Genomic DNA, 15,143 nt, shown 5'->3' with positions numbered 1-15,143 from the left:
CAGTAAGGCGCTTTTCACACCGACTCTTATCTCCCTTAGGCTTCCTGTGAATCAGGTATTTAGGCACCAAACAAAGGCAGCGGTGATAAAAATACCCCAGGGATCCTGGGCGGTGGGTGACAAAGCATTTCACTTTTACGGTCGCTGCTTCAAATCGAGCAAGGGAAAGTCAACTGCCTTCTGATGGATTCCTGGGGATCGCAGCAGTGTGGATTATTGGCGTGGATTTCATGAGTTCTGGTGCAGAATGCCTGCATTGCAGAAACCACAAAAGTTGATGCTTTTGCTGATTGTTTCAGTGCAGAGAGTGACACTTGTACAGAGGGGTATTAAGTGTTCTTCTCCTCTTGGGTGTGTGTCCAGCTGTAACGTCCCCAAGACTCCCAGGGAGTCTCAGTCTGTATTACCCCAAGGGGAGGAAAAGGCAAAACACAGACACTATTGCCTTCTCTTAAAAAACAAAACAAACCGGTGATGATCGTGTCTTTGCTGCGATCTTCTTCTCTCCTCCCAGGTGGCCTGCAGATCGAGAGCAGCGAGGAGACTGACCAGGGGAAGTACGAATGCGTCGCCAGCAACAGCGCCGGAGTGCGCTACTCCTCCCCTGCTAACCTTTACGTGAGAGGTAGGGAGCGCGTCGGCTCACAGCACCAGCAAACAACTCCTTCCCCACAGCCTTCCTGCGTCCCCCAGCAGTTTGGCTCAGCCTGGTCCCCGAGGCGCTGCCGTTGAGCGGTTGGATCCTAGCAGAGCACCCCTGAGCGTGTAGGGTGCTCCCTGATCTCCTCTCTGCTGCCAGTGGCTCCAGCTACCGTGCCAGAGCGCCCAGGAGCAGCACGTGGCGGTGTCACCACAGTGAAGTCAAGTGTGACCCTAAAATAGTGTCCCCAGGAATCAGCCAGCGTGAGCCTGCAGGGCCAGCCGGGAACGAACAGCTTTGGCTGCCAAGGGCCCATCATCCCCTTCTCTCCCAAAAAGTCCTTGCTCTGCGCAAGTGGGAAGGTTTCAGTTCTGCTGGTGTGGCTGTGAGAGGAGGGAAGGACCCTCTCAGCCCCCTCCACTGAGCTCTCTGGCCCCTGCACCCTACCAGATTGCAACAGGAGGATGCACTCACACTTCTCAGCCGTGTCCCAGCTGGTTTTCCTTTTACCAGCAGTAATTTGTCACTGGATCCTTGGGCACAAACACTCGCCATGGGCACAGACTCAGAGCTGAGAGGAGCTGCAGACATCGCCCAGGCAGTTGCAGATCCCTTCTCCCATGTAGCATGGGGAACAGATGACAGGGGCTCGGCTTCCGCTTGATGCCCCCTCGATGTTCTCGCTCGCAGCGGGGCAATGGCCTCTGCTTTCTTTGTTACCAGTTTTTGATCTCTCTCACCTGTGATATTTTGTGTAGCGTTAGTTTAATGTCTTTCCACAGCAAAACCCTTTTGGTAATGAGAGAGCAAGGCTGGTCCTTCTCACTTTTCTAAAAAAAAAGAAAAATGCTATCGGGAGGAAAGCCGAAAAGTTACATCCCAGCAAAATGTTCCCATTTCCATCCCATTGGCAGAGGAAGCGCCTCCCTCCTACACTCACATTACCTCTGCACTCGAATGCAGAGCCATGCTCCTGTGTGCACTCCTTTCTCTCTCTCTTTCTCTCTCTCTCGTGTCTCACGCTCACTGAATCACATGCACATGGAGAGAAGGCTTTTAATAATTGAATGTTTCCAAGCTAAATTTTTAAATAGCCTTTTGTGGCCAGCTGGAAAATTGCGTTTGAAATTTGCCCTGTTGCCTGGGCCCTGCAATTCTTCTTTTGGGAACATAAATCTGGATCTGATCCTAAGTCAGGGCCGAATCCTTCACAAACAGCTTAGCTGGAATGTTTGGGGTTCTTTTTTTTTAAAAACCAAACAAAACCCACAAAATCCAGGAAAAATTATGAGGATTTTTCATTATTTTTTTATTTCTAAATTTTCTCTACCTTTCTGGCCACTCGGAAACGACCCAGGAGACCAAGCTGTAACTTGGGGTTGCTTGTCTCCACCCCTGGATCGACGGCTCCAGGTCGATCCTGGATAGTCCTCTTTGTGTCCCCATCATTCCATGTGTCCCCGGGGCCTGCGGGGAAATCAGAGCCCACGCTGGCCGAGAGCGCGCAGAAACGCCGTGTGAGCCAGCTCGGCCTGTGCTTTGGGTGTTTTCATGCTGTTTTAATCCCTTGTTTCTTGTCTGTTGATATCGTGGAAAGGTAACAACTTTCTGAAGTGGATTCGCTTTGGTGGGAGGGGACGTTCATGCACATTTTTCTTCCCGTTTTTTTGTTTTAAGAGAGTCCTGAACACTCTTGTGTTTCCGCTTGACTTGTTCTCCATAACATGCTTGTCTCTAAGAACACCTGGGATAGGAGTTGTAAGTTTTAACACTGCAAGGAAATGTTTTGGTTTCGGTTTGCTTTCCTTTTCTTCTTCTAATGTTTTCTTTTTCCTTATTCAGTCCCGTGGTGGAGTCAGTGCGAGCAGGGCTGGGTGCGGGGCTGGTGGGAGCGCGGGCTGGGGGCGCGGGCCTCCCGCTCGGGATCCCCTGGTGCCGGGTCTCCTCGGCCGGGCACGGATCCCGCTTCTCATTCTTGGAAGAGCAGAGGGGCTCCCGGAGATGAGAGCGGGCTAGGATTGCTCACGGTCTGACCGGACAGAGCCTGGCTCTTGGTGAATAAAGGTGCCTCGCTGGATGGGAGGGGGAAGGTCAGGAAGACAGGAAGGAGGGTCGTTACTATCTTCATTTTTTTTCCTTTCTTTTCATTTTGGTTAAGAGAAAAAAAAAAAAAAACAATCAATTTGCAGCTGACAGCCTTGAGAAGGCCTTTTTTTACTCTCTCTGTGTTTCCCCTATTTTTCTCTTCTCCTCATGTCATTGTGTTCCGCATCAAACCCCCTTAACATCCCTCAGAGCTACGAGAAGGTTGGTGTGGTTTTTTTCTTTTTTACTTTCTTTACCCACATTTTTACATTCTTAAGAGAAAAAAAAAATTAAAAAGAAAAATTAAAAAAAAAAAAAAAGAGAAAAAGCAAGAAATCTTAAAGATGAGCGAGACCCGCCCGTTCCCGGGTCTCGCGGAGATGAGTTGAGTTGCATTGTGGGCCTCTCTATGCATCCTTTGGTAATGTTGCTGAGTTCTTGCACTTTTTGTCGTCATGGTTACCTTGCCGTTTGGACATTGGGCCTGATGCATGATAGGAGAATGTAACAATCTTCTTGCATGCCACTTTTTAAATTAATTATCAGTTATTTTTTTCTATATATAAATATGTACAGTTTTATTTACGATTCTGGTTGATTTGAAGTGGATTTACTCTTATTTTCTAAATTTTCGGTTCTGTTGGGTTTTTTGCTTTCTCTTGATTTCCCGTTTCTGTTTCGATTGGTTATGCTGTGCTGTAGTTTATTCCAAACGCATTGTGAGAAGCCAGTGTTCCTGCCCACCCGGTGGTAACTGAACTCCTCAATCCCTCCAGGAGGAAAGGAGTCACACAGCTCTAACGCCTGTCCATGGAAGCCCTGCTGTTTGGGACAAGCCTTTGTTCTGGGGGGAGGGAGGGATCTGGGAAGCGGAAAAGATGGTAAGAAGCCAGGGTGTCATTCTGAGACTTAAAACAGACCCTGGGTCATGATATTACTCACAGATTTCTTGGAGGTGTGGCTCTTGTTCCACATCCTACCCACAATGAAAATCCCTGATCCCTGCTCCGAAGGGCTTTCCCGGCGATGCAGCCCTCGCTCCCTGGAGGTCCTTGCCCTCCGGTAACACCGGAGACACCGCTAAGGCACAGAAAGCTCCCAGGCAGTTGCCTTTCCTTTCGCACCCGCGTGTGCGTGGAGAGCCCCGTGGCCAGGAAACGCCTCGGTGAGACCTGGTGGATTCCCTTGGAAGGGGACGATGCCTCATCCTTGCGGTGTCGGAGGCTCACAGCTCTGCCTCTCCCCATTTGCCCCCTTTCTTCCCTGGCATTTAACCATTTCACCTTGGAAACCAGCCAGGCCCGGCGAAGGCAGAGTCCTCCTTTCTAAAGGAGCCTGAAAAGAGAGTGCAGCAGTGGTAGACACAAAAGAGGCTGCTGGGACACATCTGGCAGCTGCATCTCCATTGTAAACAGCCACAAGAAATCTGACAATTTACATTCCAGCTGAAAATGCCTCTTTTCCCTCTTCTCATCTCCCTGTTTATCCCCATTAAGCTTCTGTTGCCTCCCATGTGCGCCCGGAGCGGGTGAGCCACATGGGCTAGTGCGCAGGTGGGGTTTGCAGTGTGAGTTGTACCGTTGGTGCTTGGTGCTTTGTCCTTCCCAGAACCGAATGCCCTTCCTGCCCCTGTTTCTGCCCTTCCCGCTGCCCATCAGCCCTCACTACTCGATCTCTGCCAAAGGAGTGGCTTTCCTAGGGCACAGGTATTAAAGCTGTGTGATTTTTTGAGAAATCCAGTGCAGTATTGACACAGTATCTGTCTCTCTCTTTCTCTATCTCTCTCTTTCTCTCTGTCTGTCTTTCTCTTTTTCTTAAAATGCTGAGATTTCAGTGCTCGGACCCTCAGTGCTGGTATCCCCTTCCCTTTCAAGTCTCTCCCCTCTCCCCTTAGGTGCGAGGGTACCACTCCGAAATGCTGCTCTGTTGATAATATCTTTCTGAAGTGGCCAGCTGTGGCTCTTCTAGCTTTGATGACAACAACAGCCAAAAGCCATCCCCCCCAGCCCCAATCTTTCTATTTAAAGAAAAGAAAAAGAAAAGGCTTGTTCTATTTAAAAAGAGCAAAAGTGAAGGAATAGTATTTGAAATGAGGTGCTCCCATCCCACCTCCCTCCTGCCTAGGACTAAAAGGTGATAATCGTTACTAATTACAAGGTTTTCCTTCATGAATAGGAGTTTGAGTTTCAGAATTTAGATGCGATTAAAAAGGGATTTATACTCCATTTTTTTATTTGTTTATTTTATCTTTTATAAAGTATTTCTAACATGTCCAAACCGCACTGCTGCTGCTAGAATCTCTTGTGATCTGAGAAGGTTTTAAGATTAAACTCTTCTTTAAGAGCCAATAAAAATAATAATAATTTCAACAATAATAAACTAAAGCTAAATTGGATGTAGCCACGATATGCTGGAACAACACTGGGCGAGGAAACAGAGACTTGATACCTGTCTAAAAGAGCTCATGTGGTTTGCTAAAAGCTGTGGGCATGGTCTTGAAATTATTGGTCAAGGGTTTGCGTATTATTACGGATGAGATCATGCCGTGGTCCAACATAACAGCGAGGCTGCTGACAGGGAATTTCCACAGTCAAAATGCAGGAGCATCTTTATGGAGACCCACAAAAGCAAATCAGAAGTAGGTGAGATGAATTCCTCCGCCAGCCTAGCCTGGATGAAGGGTTCCAGTCTGATCCAGCTGTAGTCGGTGAAAAGAAAGAGGCAGTTCTAGCAGGCAAGTTGGCACACCTCAAGATGGGGGATGCTGATTTTTATGGGAACTATGCAAGTCACCTGGCTTTCAAAAGCCTTGTTGGATGCTTCTTTGCATCCCTATCAGAATTGTGACCCATAGTGATTGTGGGAGAGGACGTATCCGAGGTCCTGCAGATTGAGGTGTGTGTCGGTGGTGTCTGCCTCTCCCGGCGCGGCAGCAGGACCTGCTGTGGGCAGAGCCTGGCGGTTCTTGTAGCTCATCAGAACATGAATGTCAGTGCTTGATGCCCACTGGCTGTCAGAGAAGGATTTTTGGCCTTTTTAAGAGGCTCTGAATCTCACCCACAAGGGCTGAGATGCATGTTTTGCTTCAGTAGATAAAACCAGGTGGGGTCACTCGGACCTGATGGTTTTCTTCTCTTAAGCATCAGTGAGTCAGCAAGTGCAGGGTCTGGGCTTTACCCCGGAGAGGGCAGGTTGACCAGGACCTGTGGCCACAGCTGGTTTGGCCCCTTGGAACACAGCCGTTTGTAGCTTTTCTCTTAACTTTGAAAGCTACAGACCTCCACCTTGATTGCTCTGGTTTGCTCCAGTCGACTCGGCTCAGGAGAGAGCATTGTGTGAATAGACTGTGTGGCTCTGCACACCCTTCCGTGTTACAAAGGGGAAGAAGAATGAGCGATGCACCGCGGAGCTGTGTGGGCTGGGCTCTGGCAGCCACTGCTGCTGTTGGTACAGGACAAATCGTCACGGCTGCATTTACCAGAATTAAACATTTTCCCCTATTTCAAACAGTGGTGCCCTGTCAGGAGTTACAAAAGGCAGCAGTTGTGGTGCTGCAGGGATAATCCTTTCTCCCCCTCCGTTCGAGCTGCTTGTTGCTCTGCTCTTTTCAAGCCCAGGGAGTTTTAAATGGTTCGGTAGGTGTTGAGAACAGCCCAGTGCGCTGGCGGTGCCGGTGTAAGCCCTGCCTCTGCGGCTGCGGAGCCAAGCGCGGCGCTTCGTCACGCCAGTCCTGCTGAGAACGATTCAAAGAGTTGTTCAGGGCTCTCTGGAAAACCTCAACTCATTGAGAGGCCAAAGATGAAAACAGGCCAGGGTTGAATACATAATAGCAGAACTAGTTGAAATCTATTAAAATAAAACCCATAGAAAAGGCAGCAATTGTGTGCCGAGGCCTCAGGAAGTAAAGCTTCAAAATACATTAAAATGTGACTAATTTAACAAATAATTTAGCCTGTAGCCTGCTCCTGGGCTAAGTTTGGCTCCTGTGCAATTTGACCATTAAAGCAGAGCTGCTGGCTGCCCAGCCCGGCCCTCGATGGAGCAGCGGAACGGTTGCTAAGCTTTCCGCTCGCAATGCCATTTAGAGGGCAGGAGCAAATCATTTCGGTTGCGCTGTAGATTTAACCAATAGCCACGAGGTCAAAACAATCATTGAGATTTTAAAATGTAGGAATTTTAATACCTTTTTAGAGTAGCACTGATAAATTCTTTAACGGCAAAGGAGGGAGGCGGAAGCGCCGCCGGCCGGTGCGGCTGCCCCTGCTCAGGGAGGGAGAGGTCCCTGACCATGCTGAGGGTTCTGGGGGTGGGGGAGCGCCCTGTCCGTGTTTGGGGTGTCCTCAGCTCTGAAATTCTAGTTGAAAAGCAAAAAAAAAAAAAAAAGCCGACAAACAACTTTGCTGTGTTTCTGCAGAAGGATTTCTCAAGGGTATCAGGAAATGGAAATGGATCAAAAAGCCACCCCCCCAAAAAAAAACCCACCAAAAAAAAATACCAAATCTGTATCTGTATGTATATATCTGTATATCTCTATAGAGGGCACTTTGCAGGAACACTGTGCTGTACTGATCTCGAAATCTCTGCCTGCCTGTGTCTCTTACACCTTTTGCATCGCTGTTCTCTTTGTTTTAGGGGAAAAAATTAGATTACACCTTGTCAAATTAATATAACAAAAATAAAATAGCAAAGTCTGTGTTTAACGTTACGGAGCTGCTTGAAAAACAATTGGATCCAGGTTATATTATATTCAATCCTGTAAAAAAGCAACAGAAAACAAAAAAGAGTTACAAAAGACCAGAGATGTTCAGCCTGTCTGTCACTCAACTGATGGGTTTTTTTAAGTGGAAAAGTAACAATGATTGGGAAGGTAATGGATTTCCTGCAGACCAAATCCAAGCCTTCGTCTCATTCTTTATTTATGTACCTGTTTACTTATTTATTTTTATTTACTGTGAGGGAAATTAGGAAGGAGATGGGGATGAGGAGGGAAGTATCTCGTCCTCTGGAGGGATGGAGGTCGGAAATCCAAACCCGAGCAGCATCTCGCCCCAGCGGAATGAACTGGCAATTGGAACGGGCGAGGGAGAAGGCAGCGGCGGCTGCATGGACAGCACAGGGGCAGGGACCACCACCTTTTGGGAGGGGAGGACAGGTGTAATCTAAGCTTCACTAATAACGTAGAGGCTGCACATTATTTTGGCACCCTTTCCCCTACCCCCTCCTCATTTTGGAGCAAGACGGAATGACTCCTGTCTCACCAAAATGGCCAATAATGTCCGCCTTCTCACCTCATTTGGAGCAGCAGCTTGCTGAGTGTCAAAATGTTCAATACCATTTGGTTTTGTTTGATGCTTTCAACCAGTCACTTCACTTTCTTTTGTTTCCTTTTTCAATTAATTTCTTCTGTAAGATATAAAATATGTTGATCTTTCAGTTCGTTTAATGTGAATCGGGGTTTGAAGTGACGGGTTCTTGTCCAGTACATTCTCCTTCCCCCACCTCGCTCCTCCTCCAACATCTTTCTCCTTGAGCTAATCTGGAAGGGGCTTAAAAATTGGAACCGGTGGGTTTCCTCAGCACAAACTGGTTGGTTGGTCCTCAGATTTCTCTCACTAGCAGCGTCCTGGCAACACATTTTAAGGATGGATTCTGGTGTTGCAAAAGTCAACCCTGGATCTCCCAGTGTCTCTTCCGATCAGGTCTGTAAAATCTGTCCCTTTCAAAACGAGCAGCTCTCTTTTTAACTGCGTGGTGGTGGTGGGGAACCTCAGTGGTGATGATGGGTAACTTCTTGTTGGAAAGAATAATGCACTGAAAATGCCACTCACAGAACACAACCTGGGTTAACCTCTGCATCCGTGAGCAGCAACAAAACCAATTGGCATTACAAGGGCATCAAGAGTTATGGATCCGTTCAGTTTCTAATGAAAGTTACATTTAAGAGAATTTGGGATGCAAATTTGCCTGTGGGAAAAGCTTATCCAACAGACCCATCACTGACTGCACTTAAGAAATCTTTCTGTGTCTCAGAAATGGCTTCTCTGCATTGAAAGTGATTTGACTGGCATCACGAATGTCCAGCTCCAGTTCTAAAATCTGGGTCTATCAGTAACAAGCTGTATCCTTGTTTGAAAAAAGCTCGTGAGATATTTTTGGCCATGGAAAATGTGCATTTGTGTGTCTGCTTGTGTGTGTATACCAGGAGATGTTGCACATGCACATGGAGGATGCACGTATGTATGCATGCAAGGCTGGCAGTGTCAAACAGGTCTGACAAAGCTGTCATGGAAACCAAACATCCCTGAAACTCAGAGAAGGCGCTTCTTGAAACCATTAATTGGTTAAAGTGTTTGATAAGTGTATATGAAGTAGAGACCTGACTGCCCTGTCCCAACTTTTCCTTTCCAGAGAGGGCAGTTCTTCGTTTCTTTCTGCTTCTTTGAACATGTTGGATAGCAGAATGGGGGGAAACTCTTCACTGCATTTCTACATGTAAAACTTTACCCTTTTCAGCTGCTGTGTGTGAAACTCAGCTGGACCCGGAGCTCAAATTGTTCCTGATTCAGCCTCTAGCTGCACTTAAAGCTCTCTTCCCAGCAATGCTTCTCCTCAGCTCTGACCTAAACGCAGACCCAGAGATTCTCAGCTTGACAAACCTCATGTCAGCAGCCAAACCAGAGTGGTGGAGCAATTGAAATAAAGAGCAACGCGCTGGTTCTGAGTACCTAGAGACGAACCCTACCAGTGTTTCCTCTTACCCTAACTGCGGTTGTCGCAGCCCTGAGCCGTAGCAGGGCCGTATCTGGGGACTCTCTGAGGTCTCCCAGCGTTTCATATTGGAGTTGTGTTCACATCCTAGACTGCTGTGTGGATGTTTGTGTATTTGTGCACACAAAGGAGTGTGTAGCTTTTTTGAAACCAGGATGCACAAGAAAAACACAGCTGCCCCTCTTGTCCCTGCATTGGCCTGACGCTCTCCCCGGTCCAGATTCTCCCCTCTCACAGAACAACATCCAAGCGCCAGGGCTGCTGCCCATTGTTAACTGTGACAAATGCCCTTCAAACAGCTGAAAAATGATGCTGCCCTGAGGCCCCATGAAGCTGCCCTGAACCCCCGGGTGCTGCGAGGAGGGTGGGGAGGATAGCTTCCCGGTTGCTTGGGAGCATGCTCGACACAGCTCCGGCTCCTCGGCCCCGAGCTTGTGTTTTGTGAGTGGATCTTGTCCCTTTCCCCACCCAAAGCCACGCAGACAGCAGCAGTCTGGTCCCTTCAGACTCCGATTCTCAGCACTCCACCATACATCAAATGATGCTTTTCAGTTATTAAATTCTGGTTTGTTCTTTGTTTCTTTTTTTTCCTCTTTTTCCTTTCCTTTCTCTTTCAGTTCAGTTTTATTTCGTTGTGATTGGCCTCCGTTTGAATTAATTGTCTTGTTCTGTTTCCATGACAACTCAGTGTTTGCATCCCACCTGCCGTTGTTTGTTGCTGTTGATGCTGTTTGCTGACCAGATCTTGTCCAGCATATGTCTCCCCATTCCTCCTCACCTCTTCCCACCTTGCCTCCCCTCTCCAGAAGGTTACATACCAGCCCCTCCTCAGAAGAGTCATCCCCACCCAGATCTGTCTGCATGTTGACCCCACTTGTCTCTTTTGAAGTTCTCTCCATCCTGTCTCAGACTGTGACCGGTGTGGTCTTCTTGTGGCTCCATTTTCTGAAATGTGGTTCCTCCTGAAGCAGACAATGGGGAGAAGGATGGGGTAGGCAACAGGGACGTCCCCTCACATCTAGGGCTAAAGTCTTTTATAGCAGTGTGACAGGAGGGAGAAGGGAGCGCGTGGCCTGTTCTCTTGAGCCCATGCTGGTGCCTGAGGTTGTACAGATACCGCAGCGCTCTCCTTATACCTTTCTGTCAGCAGAAAGTCATCTTCTAATGTTAGTGTCCAGGTGAGTCCTTTCCCCGACTGCGTTGGAGGTGAGGGCATGCTGTCCATTCTCCCAACAAATCCATGCATGCAGGAATTCTCCTTTGACATCGCTGAGCTCCTAATGCCGCAAATCTGGAAGTCTTCTCTTCCTTGCCTTTGGTTCCTGACTACTGGTAGCTGCGGGAAGGGATCTGACAGCACGATGGGAAGAGTGCAGCTCTCTCTGAAGACATCTCCTTGCCAGCTCGCAGGAGGCAGAGGCTGTTTGGCTTTTGTTAAGCAAAACCCCACTAAATGGAGAACAGCCGCTACCTCTCCTGGCAGCGCCCTTCCCATCTGAAAAGATCCGTAACATTGAGCAGCAGCCAGGGAAGTGGGCTGGAAGATAAATCCTAGAAAAACCCAAGGCAGGGGTTCCAGGGGACATCTGAAGGTTCTGGGACCTGGGAAGAGCGGTAGCCTGCTGAGCTCTGGTGTCCTTTGCATTGCTTTGCATGGATGCAGTTGCCACTCAATTTTTAGAGGCTCCTCAGGTTACCCGGGTGTAGGACAGCAGGGACAGACATTGTCCCTAATTTTCTGCCCCTTGCTCACCCCACCTGAGGGGACATCACTGCATGGCTGTCTCTGAGGCTGGAGGAACGTCGTGCTCCTTTTCTCCCTGGGCTGCTGCTGTGCCTGTGGCTTCTCAGGGTCCATATCCTTTAGTCTTTGCTTGCAGGATGGAACCTTGCCCTCGCATCCCTCCCTAGGCCCTCTCTGATCCACTTGCATTTCTCCTCTGCCCATTCCTGCTTTCACCTCTAAGGAAGAGCCCCCGTCCCAGCCCTCCAGCCCCCTTAGTTCAGAAAATGGAGCCACAGAAACCGCATCCTCCCCTCTGCGTCCATGTTCTCCCCGTGTAAGGTCTGGAAGCTGCATCCACCTCTCTGCTAAGGAGATGCACAGAACATGTCACTGTTTTCTCAACGTTAAAGTTTCATTACCTTGTTTTTCTTATTAATTCTATTCTATTTATTATTCCGCCAGGGCTGAGATGTGACAATGTGAGCCACCACATTGGGTCACATCAGCTAGAAAAAGTATGCAGCATTAAAGTGGGTTTCCCCCTCCCCTCCCTCTCTCTCTCTCTCTCTCTCTCTCTCTTCTTTCTCCCTTCCCCTCTTTGTTCTCCTCCTTGTCTTCCTTCCTTTCTCTGTCGCTCTCTTTCTATTCAGTATCCATGTGGGCATTTGCTAGCCGCCCATAAATTATATTTCTCTGCGTTTTCCTCTCTCTTTCTATCTTTCTCTCTCTCTCTTTTTTACCTATTTTGCATGATGTTTGTGACTCTGAGAGCTGCATCTATTGATGGAACCGTGTCAGATTTTAAAGAGGCTTCGTTAGGGTTTCTATACCCGAAAACCACAAAAATTTCATTAGAGTTTCTCATCTTTTCCACTCTCTCTGGCTCCGGGGGGGGCTGCTTCCCCCGGGCGGTTCTCACACGCAGACACCAAATTCTATCCCGCCCCGGGGACTCTCTCTCCTCCCTTCTGCGTGGTTTTTCCCCTCTCTACTTTCCAAGCGGGGTCTCTCTGGCATCCAGGGATGCGAGGCTTCTCTCTTTGTTGGATTCTCTGGGTCACAACAAGATTGAGGCCTTTCCAAGGAGGCCAGATCTGGAGAAGTTTCCCTCTCCGGCCGGTGGGACAGGGCCCCTCTCGATTCGGGCGAGACCCTGCGCCATCCGGAGGGGCTGCTTGGCTTTGATGGGGAGAAGGTGATCCGGGAGTCGGGCTCCGCTGGAAAAAGGAGGAGCAGGTTTCCTGGGGCGAGGAGCGGGGAGCTGGGGGCCCCGGTGGCGGTGGAGGAGATTGTTGAGCGCTCGCCATGCCAGCTCTTGCCAGTAAAGATGAGAAATTGCTAATAAATTTTTGTGTCCTTATCTGTGCTGTGATGGGTCTAATCTTGATCAATGGAACCCTGTTGCTATGAAATATCGCTTTTATGTCTATATTCTCTATATTGTTTGTGAAGTAAAAATTTATTTAAAGTTTAATTTTTTTTGGTTTAGTTTTTGATTTTTTAATTTATTTGTTTATTGTTTTGTTTTGGATGAAGGAAGAAAACAAATGATGACAAACCCCATCTATATTTAAATTATCTTTTGCTCTTTTTTCTTTTTCTCCCTTCTTTTCTTTCTTTTTTTTTTTTTTTTGGTTGTTGTTTTTCTTTTGGTTTTTCGTTTTGTTTTTTTGTTACCTCTGTGCGTCTCGTCCACAGTTCGCCGCGTGGCCCCTCGCTTCTCCATCTTACCCGTCAGCCATGAAATCATGCCCGGCGGCAACGTCAACATCACCTGCGTGGCGGTGGGTTCGCCCATGCCGTACGTCAAGTGGATGCAGGGAGCGGAGGATCTGACGCCCGAAGACGACATGCCCGTGGGCCGTAATGTCCTGGAGCTCACGGATGTCAAGGACTCCGCCAACTACACCTGCGTGGCCATGTCCAGCCTGGGAGTCATTGAAGCCGTTGCTCAGATCACGGTGAAATGTAAGGGAGTGTGAGCACGCCTGCGTGAGCGAGTGCGTGGGTTCCCCGCTGCACGTCTGCAGGAGCGTGCATGCACCCTCTGCGAGCTGCTGCATGGGGTCAGGAGCGTGCATGCACCCTCTGCGAGCTGCTGCATGGGGTCAGGAGCGTGCATATACCCGCTGCGAGCTGCTGCATGGGTTCTCGATGCGCGAGGCACGTTCTGGGTGCATGGTCATAACAAAGCACGTGTGCAATGCAAATGTGGGCATGTGTCTTCTTCTTGCACGTAAGCATTTGTAGATCTGTGGTCATGCCTGTAAACGGCTACGGGTGCATGAGTGTAAATGTCACCGTGTGGCTCTGGGTACCTGTTTCTGCTTGTGTCGCTGTGTGTCTGCATGGGATGAGCCCGTGACTGCCTGATCCGAGCATGGGGACGCAGTTATGCATGAACAAAGGTAGCCGTGCACGAGTTGGGTGTGTGCATGGAAGAGGAGCAGTATGGGCACGGGGTGCCTGGCTGCATGGGTGTCAGTCTGTGTTACACGCTGGTATGTACGTACGTAGGTGTGTAAGCATGAGCAGGAAGATAAACGTGCACCACGAGTGCCACGTGCATGTGTCTTTGGGGATCCCACACACCAAGAAGCCACAGTGAAAGGGAAGGTGGTAGCTTGTGATCTTCCCTCACTTTAGGACAGCTGAGTTGACTGTTGTGAAGAAATCCATGATTCAAACCCCTGCATGCTTGTTTCTGTCCTGGGATTTGGGGCTGGCTGGGCAGTTTGCAAGGAGCCTTGGATGGCTTCAAGCCTGCATGCCATCCTCTTCCAAGGTTAGAGATTCAGCTGAGGCCCTGAGGATCTCTGGCATGTGTGCCCTTGCAGTAGAGCCTAGTTCCAGCATCTTAGAGGCCGCTGTTGCCTCAGCAAGAAGGGGAATAACCCCAGCTTCCAGCTAGCAGTTCCCAAGAGGAGCACGGGTGCAATCTTCGATCTATTCTGTCCTCAGCAGGGGAGTATTAAAACCCGAGCGGCATGCCCTGTGGTTGGGTGAGTGGAGAGCTCTTTGTGTGAGCTGGTGTCTGCGCTGAGTGAGGGCACTGCCCACCAGGGATCTGGGGGGAGACGGGTGGGAAGGGATGTGGGTGGGTGGGGGAGAGGAGGAGAGATACTTTGGAGAAGGGCAGGGCTGAGGAAAAACAATCCTCTTGTGTCAGTTCATCCACCTAGGAGAGGCCTGGCAGTAGAGATGAGTAGGGAATAGGGAATCTTGACGTGACGCTTGGCCTTAGCTTTTGCACAGAGAGCAGGCTCACATGCTAGCAGAAGGATGCCTGGGGCTGGGCTGAGGTACTTTTTATTTTCCCGAGTATTTTCTTCCTTCCCCCTTTTCCCTGTCCTATCCTATCAATTTAAAAAGCTGCTGTGTAAGATACATTGCTTCTGCTTCCAGCTATCCTGTCTCCTCCGATGGGAAATCTTGCCCTGCTGGTACCTTCTGCCTTTTGTCATTGTATTTGCATTCTAGTCCCACTTATGCTCCTGCGTGTAAGCATCTGCAGGCTTTCCCAATCAGAAGATGAAAGAAGTTAGGGTTTCAGAGGGGCTCGAGTCTGGAGAGGATGGGATTGGCAAGGGTCTAAAATCCTGTAGTGAGGAAAGCACAGAAATCTTGCTGTAAAGGTGCCTGACAGTCAGCATGTCGTCTCCAGCCATCTGCAAAGGGAATCTCGGCGTGAGGGTAGATGAGTGGTAACACGCATTTGTGGCTTGAGAGGAAACACTTCAGGTATTGATAGTTTTTCTGTTCTGGAGGGCACTGCACCGTTACCCGCACACTAAGCACGGAGATCCAGCAGCGCCAGAGCCAGGCTGCCAGCGCTGTTCCAGAAGATGTGATTACGTGCTCGGAAGGAGCTCCTGCAAAACTGCTTTTCCTTTCTGCCGTGTGAGCCGGCGGATGTGCAGCTGA

At 49.1% G+C, this 15,143-nt stretch overlaps 1 protein-coding gene across 4 annotated transcripts in view; it reads left to right on the top strand.

Annotated features, from left to right (window-relative positions):
- The window catches only part of PTPRS (protein tyrosine phosphatase receptor type S), a 156,846-nt gene that overhangs the window by 96,996 nt on the left and 44,707 nt on the right, over positions 1-15,143 (top strand). For 3 of the 4 annotated variants that reach the window (XM_069877974.1, XM_069877973.1, XM_069877972.1), the window contains exons 6-7: positions 515-625; positions 12,918-13,187. In XM_069877974.1, coding sequence (XP_069734075.1) covers positions 515-625; positions 12,918-13,187 — 381 coding nt within the window. Of the gene's footprint in view, positions 1-514; positions 626-2,935; positions 2,948-12,917; positions 13,188-15,143 lie in introns of all 4 variants that reach the window. The other variant, XM_069877970.1, reaches the window with a different exon arrangement.

This window comes from Phaenicophaeus curvirostris, chromosome 28 (genome assembly GCF_032191515.1).
Source record: "Phaenicophaeus curvirostris isolate KB17595 chromosome 28, BPBGC_Pcur_1.0, whole genome shotgun sequence".
Taxonomy (NCBI): Eukaryota; Metazoa; Chordata; class Aves; order Cuculiformes; family Cuculidae; genus Phaenicophaeus; species Phaenicophaeus curvirostris.
This window is presented reverse-complemented; position numbering and strand designations above follow the sequence as displayed.